Source organism: Pagrus major, chromosome 1 (genome assembly GCF_040436345.1).
Source record: "Pagrus major chromosome 1, Pma_NU_1.0".
Lineage (NCBI taxonomy): Eukaryota > Metazoa > Chordata > Actinopteri > Spariformes > Sparidae > Pagrus > Pagrus major.
The window spans coordinates 2,849,524-2,867,020 of record NC_133215.1 but is presented as its reverse complement, the minus strand read 5'-3'; the positions used below and the strand labels follow the sequence as shown (position 1 = coordinate 2,867,020).

At 42.4% G+C, this 17,497-nt stretch overlaps 1 protein-coding gene across 1 annotated transcript; it reads left to right on the top strand.

Annotated features, from left to right (window-relative positions):
- Nucleotides 1-479: 479 nt before the first annotated feature.
- Nucleotides 480-17,076, top strand: LOC141016417 (protein NLRC3-like). The gene is made up of 7 exons (XM_073490806.1): nucleotides 480-1,223; nucleotides 2,931-3,080; nucleotides 3,431-3,550; nucleotides 9,835-10,016; nucleotides 11,599-13,387; nucleotides 14,411-14,584; nucleotides 16,807-17,076. Exons 1-7 carry the CDS (start codon nucleotides 1,102-1,104, stop codon nucleotides 17,024-17,026), a joined length of 2,757 nt encoding a protein of 918 aa, XP_073346907.1. The 5' UTR covers nucleotides 480-1,101; the 3' UTR covers nucleotides 17,027-17,076.
- The last annotated feature ends 421 nt before the right edge of the window (nucleotides 17,077-17,497 follow it).

Genomic DNA, 17,497 nt, shown 5'->3' with positions numbered 1-17,497 from the left:
TTAACAAAGTTGGGCTCAAATGAAAAATGCTCCAACACAAGAGAAAAGTGAGATTCACTCAGACTAATAACAAAACAAACATCATAAAACAAAACAGCTGAATCTCTGAACAACAGGGACATCTGCTCGCCAGTGACGTCACAACGAGCCGACCGCTCAAAACACGTATTTATTACAGAACAAACGTCAAAGAGTTCAGATGTATTTCTTACAGTCCGTTATATTTATTGGATCAGCTCAGAATATTTTCTACATGTAAATAAATACGTTATTGGACCAGTTAGACTCCATGTAGCGCTGCAGCGGCTCAGCCAATGGCAGACTGTTGCTGGGACAAAAACACACATAGCAACGGGTCATTGAGCCAATTAGCGTCGTCACATTCGATAAGCTTGGGACGCTGCCGTTAAGTATCCTAGCAACCAGAAACAAGCGTCTGAAATCGAGATGGCGGCGTCAAGTCGACAAGAACAAGAGCACACAGGGCTTCAGCTGCCCACAGACTCTGTAAAGTGTCTCTTGCTGAACCCTTTCGAAAGGAGAACTTTAGGGGGAAACTTCGTGTTAAAGAACTTGGACCTGAGAAGCCCGGTCTGAGTTTAACACAGCAGACGCATGAGAAAGGTAAAGTGTCCCAGAGGAGCCTCTCTCTGAATCGGTGCGACAGGAAGGCTCGGCTAACTGGATGTAGCTTTGCAAATGCAGTATTCTGCTTCCCGTGTTTACTTCTTAAAATGCCGGGGACAGATACTACATGGACTGTAACAGGAGCTAGAGACCTACAACTTTTGTCAGAGCCGATTAAAAAACATGAATGCTCGAAGGTTCACATGAACAACGCTGTCAAGCTAGCCGTGCTAGGCGGGACTAGCATAGCTGCTAGCTGGATGAAGGACACAGGACTGCGGTGAGAAAACACAATGAAGAGGTGGACATGAACACACACATTTTATCCAAGATCATTGATTGTGTGAAATTGTGTGGAGCTTGTGAGCTGGCATTGCGAGGCCACGATGAGACAGCATCCTCCGACAGAAAACTACTCTTCCTGAGGGACAACGGGGGAAACTAATCGCCCAGGTCTGTGACGGAGCTGCCGTGATGAGAGGAGCCACAGGTGGCGGCAGCGCGAGGTTCAACACGTTTACGGGAGAGTCCACTACTACACTGTTACCTCATCAGCTGAACCTGATGATGCAGCAGCAACATCCCACATCACCAAGGTCTGCACACACACACACACACACACACACACACACACACACACACACTCTCACACACACACACACACACACACACACACACATAAATCAGTGTTTGCACACTTCAGTTGGTACATTTTATGTTCCTGTACCAGTTTTTCTGTGTATAGTGAACTTTAATCATCATCCACCTGTAAATGTCACTGAAGAACTTTAATTTTGTATTAAGAGTATTCACTAATATACATCTCATATCTTGTCATTATCTGTCAACTTGATTTCTAAAGGGCCATTAAATAATTACTGTTTATCCCTAAAACAATGGTGTCTTTTGGGTCATTGGGACAGTCACCGAAAGCTTCTGGCACACACAGCCCAGCCTAGAATATTTTTCACCAGCCGCCACTGCATGACTGTCTGAATATGTCTGTTTTTTATTGATTTCTTTTATTGGACAGTTTTTATCAGACAACAATGTGAATACTCTTCATGTGCTTTGTCGAGGTTTTCTTCTTTCTATAATATTTCCCAGTTTTGGTTTAGTAATTGATGTTTTAAAGCGTTCATTGACTCCTCTGTCCTGACTCGTCTGTGCTCCAGTTTAATGTCCTGCTTTTCCTTCTTGTCGTCACTGTCACACACTGTAAACACTGGTAGCTGCTCACTGACATCACTGATCAGTAATCCACTTATTGCATTGTTGTCTGTGACATCAGTAAATATGTTGTCTATCAGTGTGGCTAAAGGGTAGAGTCACAAAGTGGCCTGGACTACGATGAGACATTTTCTCCTACTGCTGACCTGACGAGTGTCAGAGTGTTAATGCAAAAAGCAGCACAGGAAAACCTGATTTAGCATCAGATGGACGTCAGAACGCCCCAATAGACTATGAGATGTTCATGGAGCAACCAGAGGATATGAAGTGGACTCAGCACAGACGGAAAGTTGGTGTATAAGCTAGAGAAGTCACTTTAGTAAGATGAGTGACGTCAGAAAGTCCAGAGAGGCAGCTGGCAGCCTGATCTGTCCAACGACATGTACAAGACCCCAGCTGAGTTTTGTTGTCAGCAAACTGTCACAGTATTTTTCTGAGCCAACAGAAGAGCAGTGGACTTCTGTAAAACATCTGCTCAGATATCTGAAAGGCTCAGTTTTCATCATCTCCAGGCTACATACTCCGGGACAATAGGTGGCGGTATGCACCTTAAAAGTCATGGTAACAACCAAGGACGTCAACACACACACACACACACACACACACACACACACACACAGGGAGGAACCCTGAAAGTGAAAGTGTTCAGTCAGACTCCATTTTAAGACGAAGAGCAGAAGGAGAGCAGCTGGAGTCTGAGGCAGGGTGAGTGTTAACAACACATTGTGATTATTTACTGTGACTTTACTTACTGTGAGTCAGTTTTCTCCCTGTGGACTGTGGAGGAAAGAAATGTTGGAGTCAACTCAACACTTTGATTCATCTGTGGACACAAAGTCCTGATTGGCTGAATAATCCTCTTTAAACCTACAGTAACCCAAGAAAACAAGCACAGGTGTGAAGAAAAGTGACCAGGTGGACTTCTGGCTGCTTTTATTATACTGTATAATGTGTGTGTGAAGGGGAGAGAGAGTGTGTGTTACTTCCTGCTCTCTCGGTCTTGTGCGACTCTTGAACAAACTTGTTTCCTGATTCTTGTGTCCTGAGCTCACAGCTACTGTTTCACCTCTCAGACTGACTTCAGAGCAGAAGATGAGTGTTTGTGTGAAGGAGGAGGAGGACAGAGCAGAGTCTCCAGTATCCAGCTGTCTGTCTATGAAGAGTGACTGGTCCAACGATCCTCCTCTAAATTTCAGTAATGAACCTGGACCATCAGACTCAGAGTAAGACACCTGATACTAACTCATTTATGTGACTTTGTTCTGTTCCCTCTCTCACTGCTGTGCTTTGTTCTGTTGATTTTGTATTTTTATATTCAAAATTCATGTAAAATGTATTTTATACCTAAATCTAACAGACTTTTCACGGCTCATGTTCCTCTTACTATCTGTGGCAGCTGTCAGTCTCCTAAAAAGCTGTAATCTGATCTAAGAGGACAAACAGAAACTTTGAAAGCTCCTTTTCATCAACAGTAGCAGTAGTTTGTGTGTTTAGAGCTTCTTAAATGACTTTGTCATCAGAGAATTTCTCAAAGATTCATGAGATATCAATACAAACATGTTGGTGTTTGCAGAGTTCAGTCCAACAGACAGAGAGCAGAGTCTCCAGTATCCAGCTGTCTGTCTATGAAGAGTGACCGGTCCAAAGATCGTCCTCCAGTCTTCAGTAATGAACCTGGACCATCAGACTCAAAGTAAGACACCTGATACTAACTCATTTATGTGACTTTGTTCTGTTCCCTCTCTCACTAACGTGTTTTGTTCATGTTGTGTTTGTATATTTCAACAACAATGTATTTGCTAACTAACTTTAACAAACCTTTTGGGACTCATGACAGAGAGATCATTCGTCCCATCGTCCTCTTAGTGCTGTCAGTCACGTAAAAAGCTGTAATCTGATCAAAGAGGACAAATAGAAATTGTTAAACTTCTTATTTATGGACAGGAGGAGTTTGCTCCCTCTATGAATTTGTAATTAGACTTTTTTTTAAAAAGTAATCTCATAGTTAAAGTCACGTCACAGTTAAAGTCACGTCATCGTGGTCGACCTCAGTTATTGAGAACACTTTTAACTCCAGGTTCTTTTTTTTTAAATTTTGTCTTTATTGAGGCCAACAGGTTTCAAACAACGTAGGATACTTTTCCTTTTTACATGATTTCTCTTATGATTTGCAGGTGCCTGATATATAGGGAAAAAAAACAAAACAAAAAAGAAGGGAGAGAAAACCAAATAGAAAATACAACTACAAGGATTTTCCATCTGTGTCACTACCTCATATCAATATCAGTTTTCTTTCCAGGCCCTTTTTTTTTTTTTTTTTTGTGTTTTAACAATAAGAACAGTTCAAACAGTTCAAACATAGGGGGGAGTTTCACTATGCCTCTCTGAGAGAGGATAAATAAAGAAAAGAAAAAATGACATGCATATACTTAGACAAATACAGCCAAACAAACAATCTTCAAACAAAATCTGATCTTAAACCTATATGTTCAACATACCCAGTCCATTTAGACCATATCCTAGAAAATTTGTCAGTCTGGATTTTGAGGGAGTAAGATAACTTTTCAATTTTATATATATCATGAACCACATCTAACCATTCTCCTATTGTAGGAGAGTCTTGTTTTAACCACCTTCTTGAGATTGCTTTTTTGCTTGCCACCAGAAGTATAAGTAACAACTTTTTATCTCTGTAATCCCGTAAGTCGAATGAGATGTTTCCTATGTATAAAGTGTCAAACCTACAAGGGATGATTACTTTGAAGGTTGCTTCTAAGTGGGAGTGTATTTCTCGCCAGTATGAAGTTAGTACTGGGCAATCCCAGAAGACATGGAAGTGATTGGCCTCATTTGCTCCACAGGCCCTCCAGCAGGCTGTGCTAGGTATTTGGGTTCGTTGTTGTACTGGTGTTATAAAAAATCTGGACAAATTTTTCCAGCTATATTCTCGCCATGTATTTGAGCATGTTGTTCCCCATTGTAATCTACATAAACATTCCCAATCTTCTTCAGATATTGGAAGACCACCTTCCTTTTCCCATTTCTCCTTAATATAAAGAGTGTTGCCTGGACTGGCTTGGCGCAACCCACGATATAATCTAGACACAACCTTCTTGCATATTGATGAATTGTTTGCTCCTTTGAACACTTCCAAAATACCTGTCTTTTGCCCTTCTATTGCACTAGCTATATTTTCCTGAAAGTAGTGTCTAACCTGGAGATACCTATAGAAATCTTGGCGTTGTAGTCCATGCTCTTGTTGCAACAATTCAAAGCTCTTAAGTGTTCCTTTATTTACAAAGGTGTAATAAGTAGTAAGCCCCCCTTTGATCCAAGTCTTAAATCTGGAGTCCAGACTATTAGGAGAGAAATCTGTGTCAAAAGCACACCATCTTAATATTTTTAGAGTAAGTTCCAAATCACAGAGTTTTATTGTCTTCTGCCATGTTTTCAAAGTGGTATTAATCCAGGGGTTGTTTTTATCTATCATGTTGTTCATTAGTCTATTGTCTGCCATTACAGCAGCTAAAGGAATCTGATGGGTCATATTGCTCTCTATATCTTTCCATCTCGCAGAATATGATGGGTTGCACCAGCACACTAGAGGTCTTAATTGGGCTGCATAGTGATAGTCACGCAGACAAGGAAGGCCTAGTCCTCCACAATCTTTGTGTAACTGGAGAGTTTTATACCTAATCCTAGGTTTTTTACTTTGCCACAGAAATCTTGAAATCATTTTATCCCATTCCATATACTGTTTCATGGGTATTTCCACTGGGAGACTTTGGAAAAGGTATAGCAACCTCGGTAGCACATTCATTCTTATAGATTCTACTCTGGAATTAAGGCTTAAAAATGGAATGAGGCTCCATCTCTGTATGTCAGATTTAATGTTATTGTTTAGCGGCCCATAGTTCAAGGTGGACAGTTTTGAAATATCTTTTGGGAGATTAACACCAAGGTATCGTATATGGTCTGCCTCCCATGTCAGTTGGTACTTCTCTACCAAGGAACTAGGTGGATCATAATTAAAAGTAAGCACTTGTGTCTTTTGAACATTTAGTTTATATCCTGAGAGAGCACCATATTTTTCTAAAACAGTCATTAGCTTAGGGAATGTCAGAGTAGGCTGTGTTAGGTAGACTAATACATCATCGGCAAACAATGCTAGTTTATGTTCCTCAAAATGTATATCTATCCCTTTAATTTCACAATTCTGTCGTATCCATTGACTGAGTGGTTCAATAAATAACGCAAAAAGCAGGGGTGAGGCTGGACACCCCTGTCTTGTTCCACGTTCCAGGTTGAATGCCTTTGAAAGGGCACCATTAACTTTAATCCTGGCAGAAGGACTGTCATATAGAGCTTGGAATGTGTCAATGATCGACTTATGAAGGCCAAATTTTGCTAATACTTTATAAAGAAAAGACCACCTGACAGAGTCAAAGGCCTTTTCTGCATCCAGACTTATAAGCATTGCCTCTGTGCCATTTTTTATGATGTGGTTAATAATGTGGAGGGTTCTTCTCAAATTGTCTTGTGTTTGCCTTTGCCTTATAAAACCAGTCTGGTCTGTGTGTATTAAATTAGGTAGAATCTTGTCTATTCTATGTGCCAGTATTGATGTAAATAATTTATAGTCTACGTTTAGTACGCTAATAGGGCGGAAACTACCACACTCAAGCTTGTCTTTCCCTTCCTTGGGGATTAGTGAAATTATTGCTTCTTTCCAGGAGGGTGGAATTTTATTTTCCTTTAGGACCCAGTTATATGTCTCCAGTAATCTTGGGACTAACTGCTCTCGCAGGGATTTGTACCATTCGGCAGTAAAGCCATCTGGGCCTGGTGACTTATTCGCTTTCAACCTAGAGATGGCTGCGTTTAATTCCTCAGTTGTTATTTTTGATGCTAATCGTTCATTTTGATCTTCAGAAATAGAGGGTAAGTCAAGTGAGGCCAAAAATGCATCAATGTGAGGAGTATTATCAATATGTTGCTGAGAATAGAGTGTTTTGTAGAACTTTTCAAAGCTTTGCTGGATTTTTCCCAGTCTGTGTTCAATTTCCCCAGATTCTGGGTTTCGTATCTTAGAAATTGTATTGTCTGCTTGCTGCTTTTTTAGTTTGTATGCCAGAAGCTTCATTGCCTTACCTCCAACCTCATAATAACGTTGTTTTAGAAATATAAATTTCTTTTGTATTTCCTGTGTGCTCATTTCCTCTATCTCATTCCTTATCTCTTTTATTTCTTGTTTCTCCCTTTCATCTAAAGTAACACTGTGAACCCTTTGTAAATGCTTTAATTTGGTCTCAAGGTCTTGTAGCTTTTGTCTTCTAAGTTTTTTCAGCGAAGAAGTAATAGCAATGATTTTACCCCTCATGACTGCTTTGAGTGTATCCCAGAGGATACCTGGTGTCACCTCCCCATTATCATTTAGGTCAAAGAATGTGTTAATTTCTGCTGTTAAATACTCCTTGGTGTCTGGATTGTTCAATATATTTGAATTCAGTCTCCTTAGTGTAGATCGTTGTTCTCTGTTCAAGGACAGAGAAATAAATACAGGGCTATGGTCTGAAAGAGTGATTGGGCCTATGTCACACCTCTCAATTTTGTGTAGGTCTCTGCTGAAAGTGAAAAAGTAATCTATTCTAGTGTATACTGCATGTGGTGAGGAGTAATAAGTATAATCTCGGCTATTGGGATATAATTCTCTCCATATATCTACAATGCCCAATTCTTTCATTAAGGCAATCATTCTCCTACTTATAAGTTTTGTCTCAGACTTACCAGTTGAAACATCTAGTTTTGGATTTAGATGTATGTTAAAGTCCCCACCGCAGATAACAACCCCTTGTGCTTTTGTTGCCATCAAATCAAATATTTTCCTATAAAACATCCATCCACTGCCTGGAGGTGCATAAACATTTAGGAAACTTAGAATTATCCCTTCTAGTTTACATATTATCATCACATACCTGCCTTCTGTATCGGTAAATTCAGACATATGTTCATAATTCACTCCTTTTGCTAGCAATATAGCTACCCCTCTTTTATGTCCTGATTTGTCAGGTGATGAAAATACATATTTAATACCCATTCTGTTTAGTTTGGCATGTTCAGTGGCATTTAGATGAGTTTCTTGGAGATAGGCTATTTGGACCTTGTCTTTTTTGAGTTTTGACAAAATTTTCCCTCTTTTGACTGGGTTATTTAACCCATTAACATTATATGTGGCTAATCTTATGCTTTGCATTAAGGCTTACGTCAATAGTCATGTCCTGCATTTGAGTGAAAAACTTCCCCTTTACAGTAAAGAACAACTGTAAACAAACAAAATGTGAACATTTAACAAAATAGAGAAATAAAAACATAAAAATGTCTTCCACGATATGGGTCTTACTTGTGACCCTCCACCAGATGATAATAGGTGGCTTTGGGGGAAAGCCTCCCTCTCGATAAGTGGGAGGGCCCTCAGAGGTGTCCGCGTAGCAAAGTTCCATGTCCATTGTCCCGATTCTTAGAAATATAGCTTAGTCGCTAGGTCGTAAAAAAGTCACATTGCTCTATTATGGGCTAAACAGTCACATAATCAAACTCACCATTCCAGGGCGGGTGATTGAATAAGTTGGACAATCTGTTTGCATCAGGCTACTATCCACTGTCCTCGTTCTGGGGTGGATCATCTCTTCAGAAGGCTTGCAGCCGCTCTTTGTAACGAGAGGTCCCAGAACTAGTGCTTTCCGCTTGTCGGGCTCGTCCGCTTCTCTGCCAGCTTAGTTTTTGAAGGCGCTCCATCATTGTCTCAGGTTGCTTGACAGGCACGACGTTGAATCCCTTCTTAGCCAAGTCTTTCGTTGCCTCTTCCACGGTGTCGTAGATCTTGTCTCCTTCCTGGTATTTCACTTTTAGCCGGGCAGGGAACAACGTTTGAAACTTGACGTCTCGCTCCTTGAGAGCTTTTCTTACTTCAGCATATTCTTTTCGCCTTTGCAGAATGCGCGGCGGATAATCATTGTCAACATTAATTCGGGTTTCTTCCAACATCAAGCCCTTCTTTTGCCATGCTTTGCGAAGTACCATCTCTTTGGTTCGGAAGCTGGCGAATTTGACAACGATAGATCTTGGCTGTGCATGTGGCGGTGGCTTAGGTCCTAGTGAGCGATGGGCTCTCTCAATTTGTAGAGTTGTTGTATCAGCAATGTCGAGGTTATCCCCCAGCAGCTGTTCTACAAACTCAATCACTGATGCACTATCCTTTTCGGCCCCTTCTGGAATCCCATATAGGCGGATATTTTCTCGTCGTGAGCGGCTCTCCTGCTCGGTTAACTTTGTCTCCATTTGAGCATGGAGTTTTAGCATTTCTGACAGAACACCCTCGACATTTTGTAATCTTTCTTCTGCCTTTTCGATTCGGTCTTCGGCCTCCTCCAGTCTATTGTTGGTTTTTGTTATTTCTCCTTTGATTTCCTCCAGTTGAGATTTATTGTCCTGTCGAAAGTCTCTTAATTCTTGGAGGATCAAAGTTAGATTAGCCGTGGGTTCTCTGTCAGGGCTAGCCGCGTTAGCATTTCCATTTTGAGTCCCTGTTTGCCCTGGTTTTTTTGGTTCTTTTCCGTCTTTTTTACTCCTAGCTGACATCCTTGCCCCTCTTACTCGATATTTTCAATTCGTAAACGTAATTCGGTGTTTAGGGAGCATGGAAAATTTCAAATACTCGGGAGCTGTTCCTCTCTGCTGCCGTCGTGTCCGTGTCTCGGCCGGAAGTCCTTAACTCCAGGTTCAAACTGACTAAACAGAAGAGTTGAAATAACACAAGCAGCCATTTTTATTCCAGACTGAAGCTGAATTAATCAGAAAAGTAAAGACAGTTTTACTGTCCTCTGTCAGCTGATCTGAGCTTCAACAGTGTCGACCAAATCTTGATATTTTTAGAAACAATCAACAAATGGTTTCAGTCCTAAAGAAATGTCTTCACAGAGAGAAGAAGAGGAGGCATGTTTCTGTGGAGGAGCAGCCGTCCTGCTGTGTTTCCTGTCAGGACGTCCTGAAGGATCCAGTCTCTACCAGCTGTGGACACTGGTTCTGCAGACAGTGCATCACATCATACTGGGACCAGTCTGCTTCACCAGGACTCTCCTCCTGTCCCCAGTGTGGAGAAAGTAAGACTATATATCTGTCTGCTGGTGTCTTCATGTCTGAACACACTACTTGTTGTTTTTATACATTTGTTATGTCTCACATTAACCAATCAGAGAGCTGCTTGTTCTCTGTATGCAGAGATGGAGATGGAGAAGTGTCAGACAGCAGCTTGAGACAAAACAGCACTTTAAACAACAGTCCACATTAGCTTTCCTGCTAACATGTCCTCCTCCTCTAACTTACAAACACACACCTCGTCCTGCAGATCCACTTGTTGAACAAGCCACCGAACAAACATCCAGTGAGGAAAAGTGCACTGCTAACATCTATTTTCAGGCTGCAGCAGATGCTAATTAGCTGCTCAGTGTCAGCACATTAAACAGCTTAAAATGTAACCTGCTTCATTACAATACGTTCATTTAGCTGACGTTTTTATCCAAAGAGACTGAAAATAACTGACTGAACCATGTGGATACAACATGAGTAGATCACATTCATCAATTATGCTAAAATGGTTCAAGAGCTACAACTAGAAGCAATAAGAGATCAAGAGAGAGATTGTTTTTATGGACCAAGGTGCCGTCTGAACAGGAGAGTTTCAGTCTAACAGGAGAGTTTTCAGTCTGAACAGGAGAGTTTTCAGTCTGAACAGGAGAGTTTTCAGTCTGAACAGGAGAGTTTCAGTCTGAACAGGAGAGTTTTCAGTCTGAACAGGAGAGTTTTCAGTCTGAACAGGAGAGTTTTCAGTCTGAAGTTGTGTCGAGTTTCTTCTGTTCTGATGTCACTGGGGAGTTTGTGTCACTATTGTGGATCCAGGACATCAGACAGTCTGGATCTAGTTGAGCAGTAGCTGGTCCTCCCTTGTAGTGAGGGAATAACAAGCAGTCAGCAGCAGCAGAGTGTAGTGGACGGGCTGAGGTGCAGGTGGTGGTCATTTACAGGGGCCAACCTGAGATGTTGTCCCTCAAGCAAAGGAGTTGAGTTCAAGAAACAGTGCTGTGCATAGAGGTGAGCCCAACTAAATGTAGTTGGTACCGCCCCACCTCCGGCACCAGCACCTGTTCCTTCCCCCATGAGGAGACACTCCCTGTCCTGAGGACCAGTCTGGGATGCCAGGAATCAGCACACCTGCCTTCTTTTGCATGAGACTGGCACACACCCGACCCCAATGCCCGTCCCTGCTGGTAGTCAGCCCACAGGGTGGCGTCTCCATGTAGTCAAAGGCCAGACACCAGATATTCACCAGCGACCTCCACTCCCAGGTTGAGCTCCAGAAAGGTGCCCTGATGTCTCTTTCCTGGTTCAGGTGCTGCAGCACCTTTGTGGCTGATTCATAAAGGCTCTTTGAATCACTGTCAGTCCGGCTCCTCCTCTGGGGCTAATTAGCTTTGCGAGACCCTGCCAGGGGCTAATGCCCCCGACAACAGAGCTCCGAGGATCACAGGGACACACAAACCTCTCCACGACGTTAAGGTGGAGAGAAAGACAAAGAAAACAACAAACATGTTCTTATACTGATGTTTTTAACTTGTAATGAAAAGACCATTGACTGCCGATTGTCACATTGTATTTTTTGTCTCCCACTTTTGTCTCTTTTTTCAGTGAATGTTGGTCTGCAGGAGGTTTTCCATGAACATAAGATCAGTCTGAGGAGGAGATGTGAACGTGTGACTGAAGGAAGTGATGAAACAGGAAGTGGAACCCTCCTCAACAAGATCTACACTGAGCTCTACATCACAGAGGGACAGAGTGAAGAGGTTAATACCCAACATGAGGTGAGGCAGCTGGAGACAGTTTCCAAGAAGGAGACCTTCAGTGAAACTCCAATCAGGTGCTGCGACATCTTTAAAGCCTCACCTGACCAACAGAGACCCATCAGAGTGGTTCTGACCAACGGCGTCGCTGGCGTTGGAAAAACCTTCTCAGTGCTGAAGTTCACTCTGGACTGGGCAGAGGGCTCCGAAAACCAAGATGTCAGTCTGCTGGTTGTGCTCTCGTTCAGGGAGCTGAACCTGATCAGAGATGAGCAGTACAGTCTTCTCAGGCTGCTCCATGTTTTCCATCCAACATTACAGAAGGTGACAGCAGAGAAGCTCGCTGTCTGTAAACTTCTGTTCATCTTCGACGGCCTGGATGAAAGCAGACTGTCACTGGATTTCAAGAACCATGAGGTCGTGTCTGATGTCACACAGGAGTCATCAGTCAGCGTCCTGCTGACAAACCTCATCGAGGGGAAGCTGCTTCCCTCGGCTCTCGTCTGGATAACTTCCCGACCTGCAGCAGCCAATCGGATCCCTCCTTCACGTGTTGACAGGGTAACAGAAGTACGAGGCTTCACTGACGCCCAGAAGGAGGAGTACTTCAGGAGGAGGTTCAGTGATGAAGATCTGTCCAGCAGAGTCATCTCACACATCAAGACCTCCAGGAGCCTCCACATCATGTGTCTGATCCCAGTCTTCTGCTGGATCACTGCTACAGTTCTGGACCACATGTTGACTACAGACCAGAGAGGAGAGCTGCCCAAGACCCTGACTGACATGTACTCACACTTCCTGCTGGTCCAGACAAAGAGGAAGAAGCAGAAGTACGATGAGGGACGTGAGACGAGTCCACAGGAGCTGACGGAGGCTGACAGGGAAGTTCTTCTGAAGCTGGGGAGGCTGGCGTTTGAACATCTGGAGACAGGAAACATCATGTTCTACCAAGAAGACCTGGAGCGGTGTGGTCTTAATGTCACAGAGGCCTCGGTGTACTCAGGAGTTTGTACAGAGATCTTCAGAAGAGAGAGTGTGATCTTCCAGAAAACAGTCTACTGCTTTGTTCATCTGAGCGTTCAGGAGTTTCTGGCTGCAGTCTACATGCTACACTGTTACACCAACAGCAACACAGAGGTACTGGAGGACTTCCTGGGAGGACAGAGTCCCTCAACCCTGGATGACTTCCTGAAGAGAGCCATGAAGAAATCCCTCAGAAGTAAGAATGGTCACCTGGACCTGTTTGTCCGCTTCCTTCATGGACTCTCTCTGACGTCCAACCAGAGACTCTTAGCAGGTCTGCTGGGTCGGACAGACAACAGGCCAGAAATCATCCAGAGAGCCATCAACAACCTGAAGGAGATGAACAGTGATGAGATCTCTCCTGACAGAAGCATCAACATCTTCCACTGTCTGACGGAGATGAACGACCACTCAGTCCATCAGGAGATCCAAGAGTTCCTGAAGTCAGGGAACAGATCAGAGAAGGAACTCTCTGAGATCCACTGCTCAGCTCTGGCCTACATGCTGCAGATGTCAGAGGAGGTTCTGGATGAGTTGGACACAGATAAATACAAAACATCACTCTGGGGAAAACAGAGACTGATTCCAGCTGTGAGGAACTGTAGAAAGGCTCGGTAAGTCCAGATGTGATGAACATTAAAAATCCTGGTAAAGCTGAAGCCTTCAGTATTAAAGACAAACACTTTACACACATGCATTATATAAAACCTCAACACGATACATGTTTTCCTCAACAAGTATGAAACCTGCTGATTGAATCAATGATCATCACCAAGCTCAGAGATGAAATGACATGTAGTCGTCTACTTTCCAAAACATTTCCTTCAGCCAGGTGAACTCCACCTGAGACAAATGATCACCCATCAAATGATAATAACTCAATCTTTAGCACTAATTATACTATTGATGCAGTAGAAGAGGCTGAATTAATTTAATGGGAGGTGAAAAGCAGACGGAGCGACAGAATAAAATGCATCAAAGAACAAAATCCACACAAACACATAACTGAGGTAAACACATACGAGTGCAGTTACAACCTACAGTGAATTTACATGAAGCTTCATGAATATAAATCAACTCAAATCTGACACGTTTACATTACAGTCATTTGGACACTTTGTCCTGAACATCAGTTTGGTTCATGTTGCTCAAGGACACTCAGGAGGTTCATTTATTGATTTATTTTCTTGATATAAGACTTTTAAAAGCAGTGACAAAGTGCTGTACACACATTAAACAGCAACACAACGAAAGAGTCACAAGAAAAAGCAAGTTTTACCCGACAATTACAAATATAAATATAAAGAGCACAGAATGAATCAAACAAACCAAAATCAAACATGAAGATAAAAAACATCCACATCAGGGTTAAAAGCAGCTTTATTCAGGTGTGTTTTGGGGGCTGATATAAAACGGGGCAGCGATTCAGCCCCTCTGATCTCCTCAGGCAGGGAAAGTCTGGGGCCTCGTGGGCAGAAGGAGCTCAAGTTTCAAACTACAAACCTTGTGATCAATGACTGACCAGCTCAGGCCGACCAACTGACCCCCTGTGCTTTGTGATGCAACATGTATGAATCTGTTTTCACAATAAAGTCTCACATTTTACTGTTTTAATGTTCTTTTATCTGTAATCACAGATTTATTCTCTGTGGACTCTCAGAGAGTCACTGTGAAGTCGTGGCCTCAGCTCTGAAGTCCAACCCCTCCCATCTGACAGAACTGGACCTGAGTCACAACAACCTGCAGGATTCAGGAGTGAAGCTTCTCTGTGCTGGACTGGAGAGTCCAAACTGTCGACTGGAGGTTCTGAGGTCAGTTCATGTGTTTCTGTGTAGATCTATAACATTTAAATCAGAACAGAAGTTTTACATTTCCTTCAGTTCACTTGTTTTCTGGGTTTGTCTGAGCTCAAATCACAACAACTCAGTTTAAAGTTTGACTGCAGATTATATATTTATATCACACACACACACACACACACACACACACACACACACGCGGCTCTTCGACCCGTTTACGTCGGCATTAAAGACATCCCATAATTATCCATTCCCTTAACTGTTTAGACTCAGACAGATTTTACCGTCACTCTGTGAGCAACAAATGAACACAGAACGACATTTAGTTTCAGAGGCTCAGCACAGAGTTAAAATGAAAGTATATCAAAAATACCACAGTAAGAAAATAAATATCAAAAACAGAAACATACTAAAAAGTGCAAATTATTGAAAGTGACATAGTTGAGTTAAGAATAGGAAACAATTTTCACTGAGAGTTCAACAGTCTGATGACATGAGGGGAAGCTGCTATAGAGCCTTGTGGTCCTGCACCGAATGTTGAGCAGCGTGATCACTTGTGCGTCCTACTATTTCCAGGATACACACATACTCACACAATCAGTACACACTCACAGATGGATGAAACGCTTCACACTCACCTTGTCCTCGGCCATGCAAGCAAAACGAGGCGAAACCATTTCCGCCCCTAAAAAGAGTGGGACACGCACCTCCAGGGTCAGGTGACCTTTAATAAAAATGTGTTATTATTTTCATGGTGATCGTGTGGCCAGATCACTTGTTTTGTTTATGGGGAAATGTTTAGGCGACAGGGCAAAATGAGTGTGTAAAACACACTGATGTTTAAACAGCCGGTAGATGTTTCCTCTGCCCATTAATATCATTAAATCCATTAATTCTGTAAAAATGGATACGCCCAGGGGAGGGGCTTTTTGGTTTAGCAGAGGCCATTTGGCTGGGTAGTGTCAGTCGTGCCATGGTGTTCACAGAGAAGGTGACATCTGAGACAGAAGTTGAACTGTTTTGCACAACTTTTGTTTTGTTGCTTTGAAGTTATGGATTATTGCAGAATTCAATCTTCACCTTATTGTATAGTTTGTTTGTTATTTTCACTTTTGTAAATATTTGCACTGCTGCATTGTGGAGGTTGCTGAAATTAAAAGGTATTTTCACTTGATAATAAGAATAAAAATAAAAATTAAAAAAAAAAAAAAAAAATTCTAACAGCCATAAAAAATAAATGTAACCATCCACAGTGAATCACAGTAAACCCAACATGTGGTTTTCTACTGACCTTGTTCACAATGAAACTTTAACAAGTCAAACCAATGAATTCAGTGCAATGTTCCTTTAACCTTGTTTTGTTACTATTCACTGTCAATTGACTTTTGTTCAAACACAAACATGTTCCTTTAACTTTGCTCTGCTATTGATCACTGCTGATGAACTTCAGCACCAAAGACCTTCATTAGTATTAAACACACCTGAAGAACTCTTATAGGACCTTTAAGTGGTACTTCATTATGTTGTGGGCCCACACACACACACACACACACACACACACACACGCTGGCAACCAGGGAGCACAACACAGAGAAATAAGACAAACGTCACGTTGCAGGCCTGGTTGAAGCTGGGGAGCGTGGCGGCCAGATACAGTTGAAGCCGGTTCACTTTGACCGAGCAGAAACAACAGGTGAGTTCTCACCGTAGCAGAGCTCAAGTCACAAGAGTCCCAGTAGTGCAGCTCCAAGCTGAAGGGGATACGCGGCGGCTGATGGCAAGCTGACTGTGGAGGACCCTCGGCCGACTGTGGCCGGTTGCAGACGAGGAAAAATCGTCGGAAACGAGACTGAAAATTCAACTATCTTAATAACAGGAGCTTTAAATAGCAGAATCAAATGTTACATCAGTTTCTGTGGGTTTTTATTTGGCTGCACAACATGAGTTTGTACAGATGGAGCCTCTGGTGGAGCTGCAGAGTTTAAGAGGTGACGTCACTACGTCTTTATTGAAGCAGCAGCACGTTGTCATTAATATTAATGAGAGCTCTGTTTCACTTTGTGTGTTTGATAGTGTTGAACCTGCATCCTGTTGGGTTCAGGTGTTTGGAGCTTCATTTTCTAAACGTCTACATTCTGAACCTTCTTCAGCTCTGAACAGATTATTAAACACTGAATGATTTCAAGCAGGAACATTAAAGTCTTTTAAACTGACATCATTTATTCTTTATTCAGATTGAGTCTCTGCAGTTTGTCAGAGATCAGCTGTGCTTCTCTGGCCTCAGCTCTGAAGTCCAACCCCTCCCATCTGAGACAGCTGGAGCTGAGTGTCAACAAGCTGCAGGATTCAGGAGTGAAGCTTCTCTCTGCTGGACTGGAGAGTCCAAACTGTCGACTGGAGACTCTGGGGTCAGACACCATCTTTTACTTCTGTGCTCAGATTAATATGATGTGAAAGTTGTGTTGACACTAAACTGCAGACATCAGCTGATATTATACTGATCCACACTGTAGCTACACTGGTCCAACAAAAGGCCACGATTCGTACTGATGTCTAGATTTTCAGCTTTATTTCTCCTCCTCCACCAACGTTGTTACAAAATCGTAGAGTCGTGAAAACTATAAGTAAAAGCATAAGAGTCCATATGAGTCCACTGAAGCTAATGCTAACACAATGTGAATAAACAAACACATGACAAGGACACTGTGTGAACAGCTCTGACCATGTGCCATGACCTCCTGCTTCCATGTCTGTGGTCCCGCTTCTGCTTCTGACCCACAATCCCACAGTTCACCCTCAAAACCAGACCAGGGTCATGTGACCATGCACTTTCAAAATAAAATGTCCTCACCTGAAGGTTTTGAAATCACAACTGAAATCATTTAGTATCACATTTGTACACAACATAAACTCTTTTTAATTCTC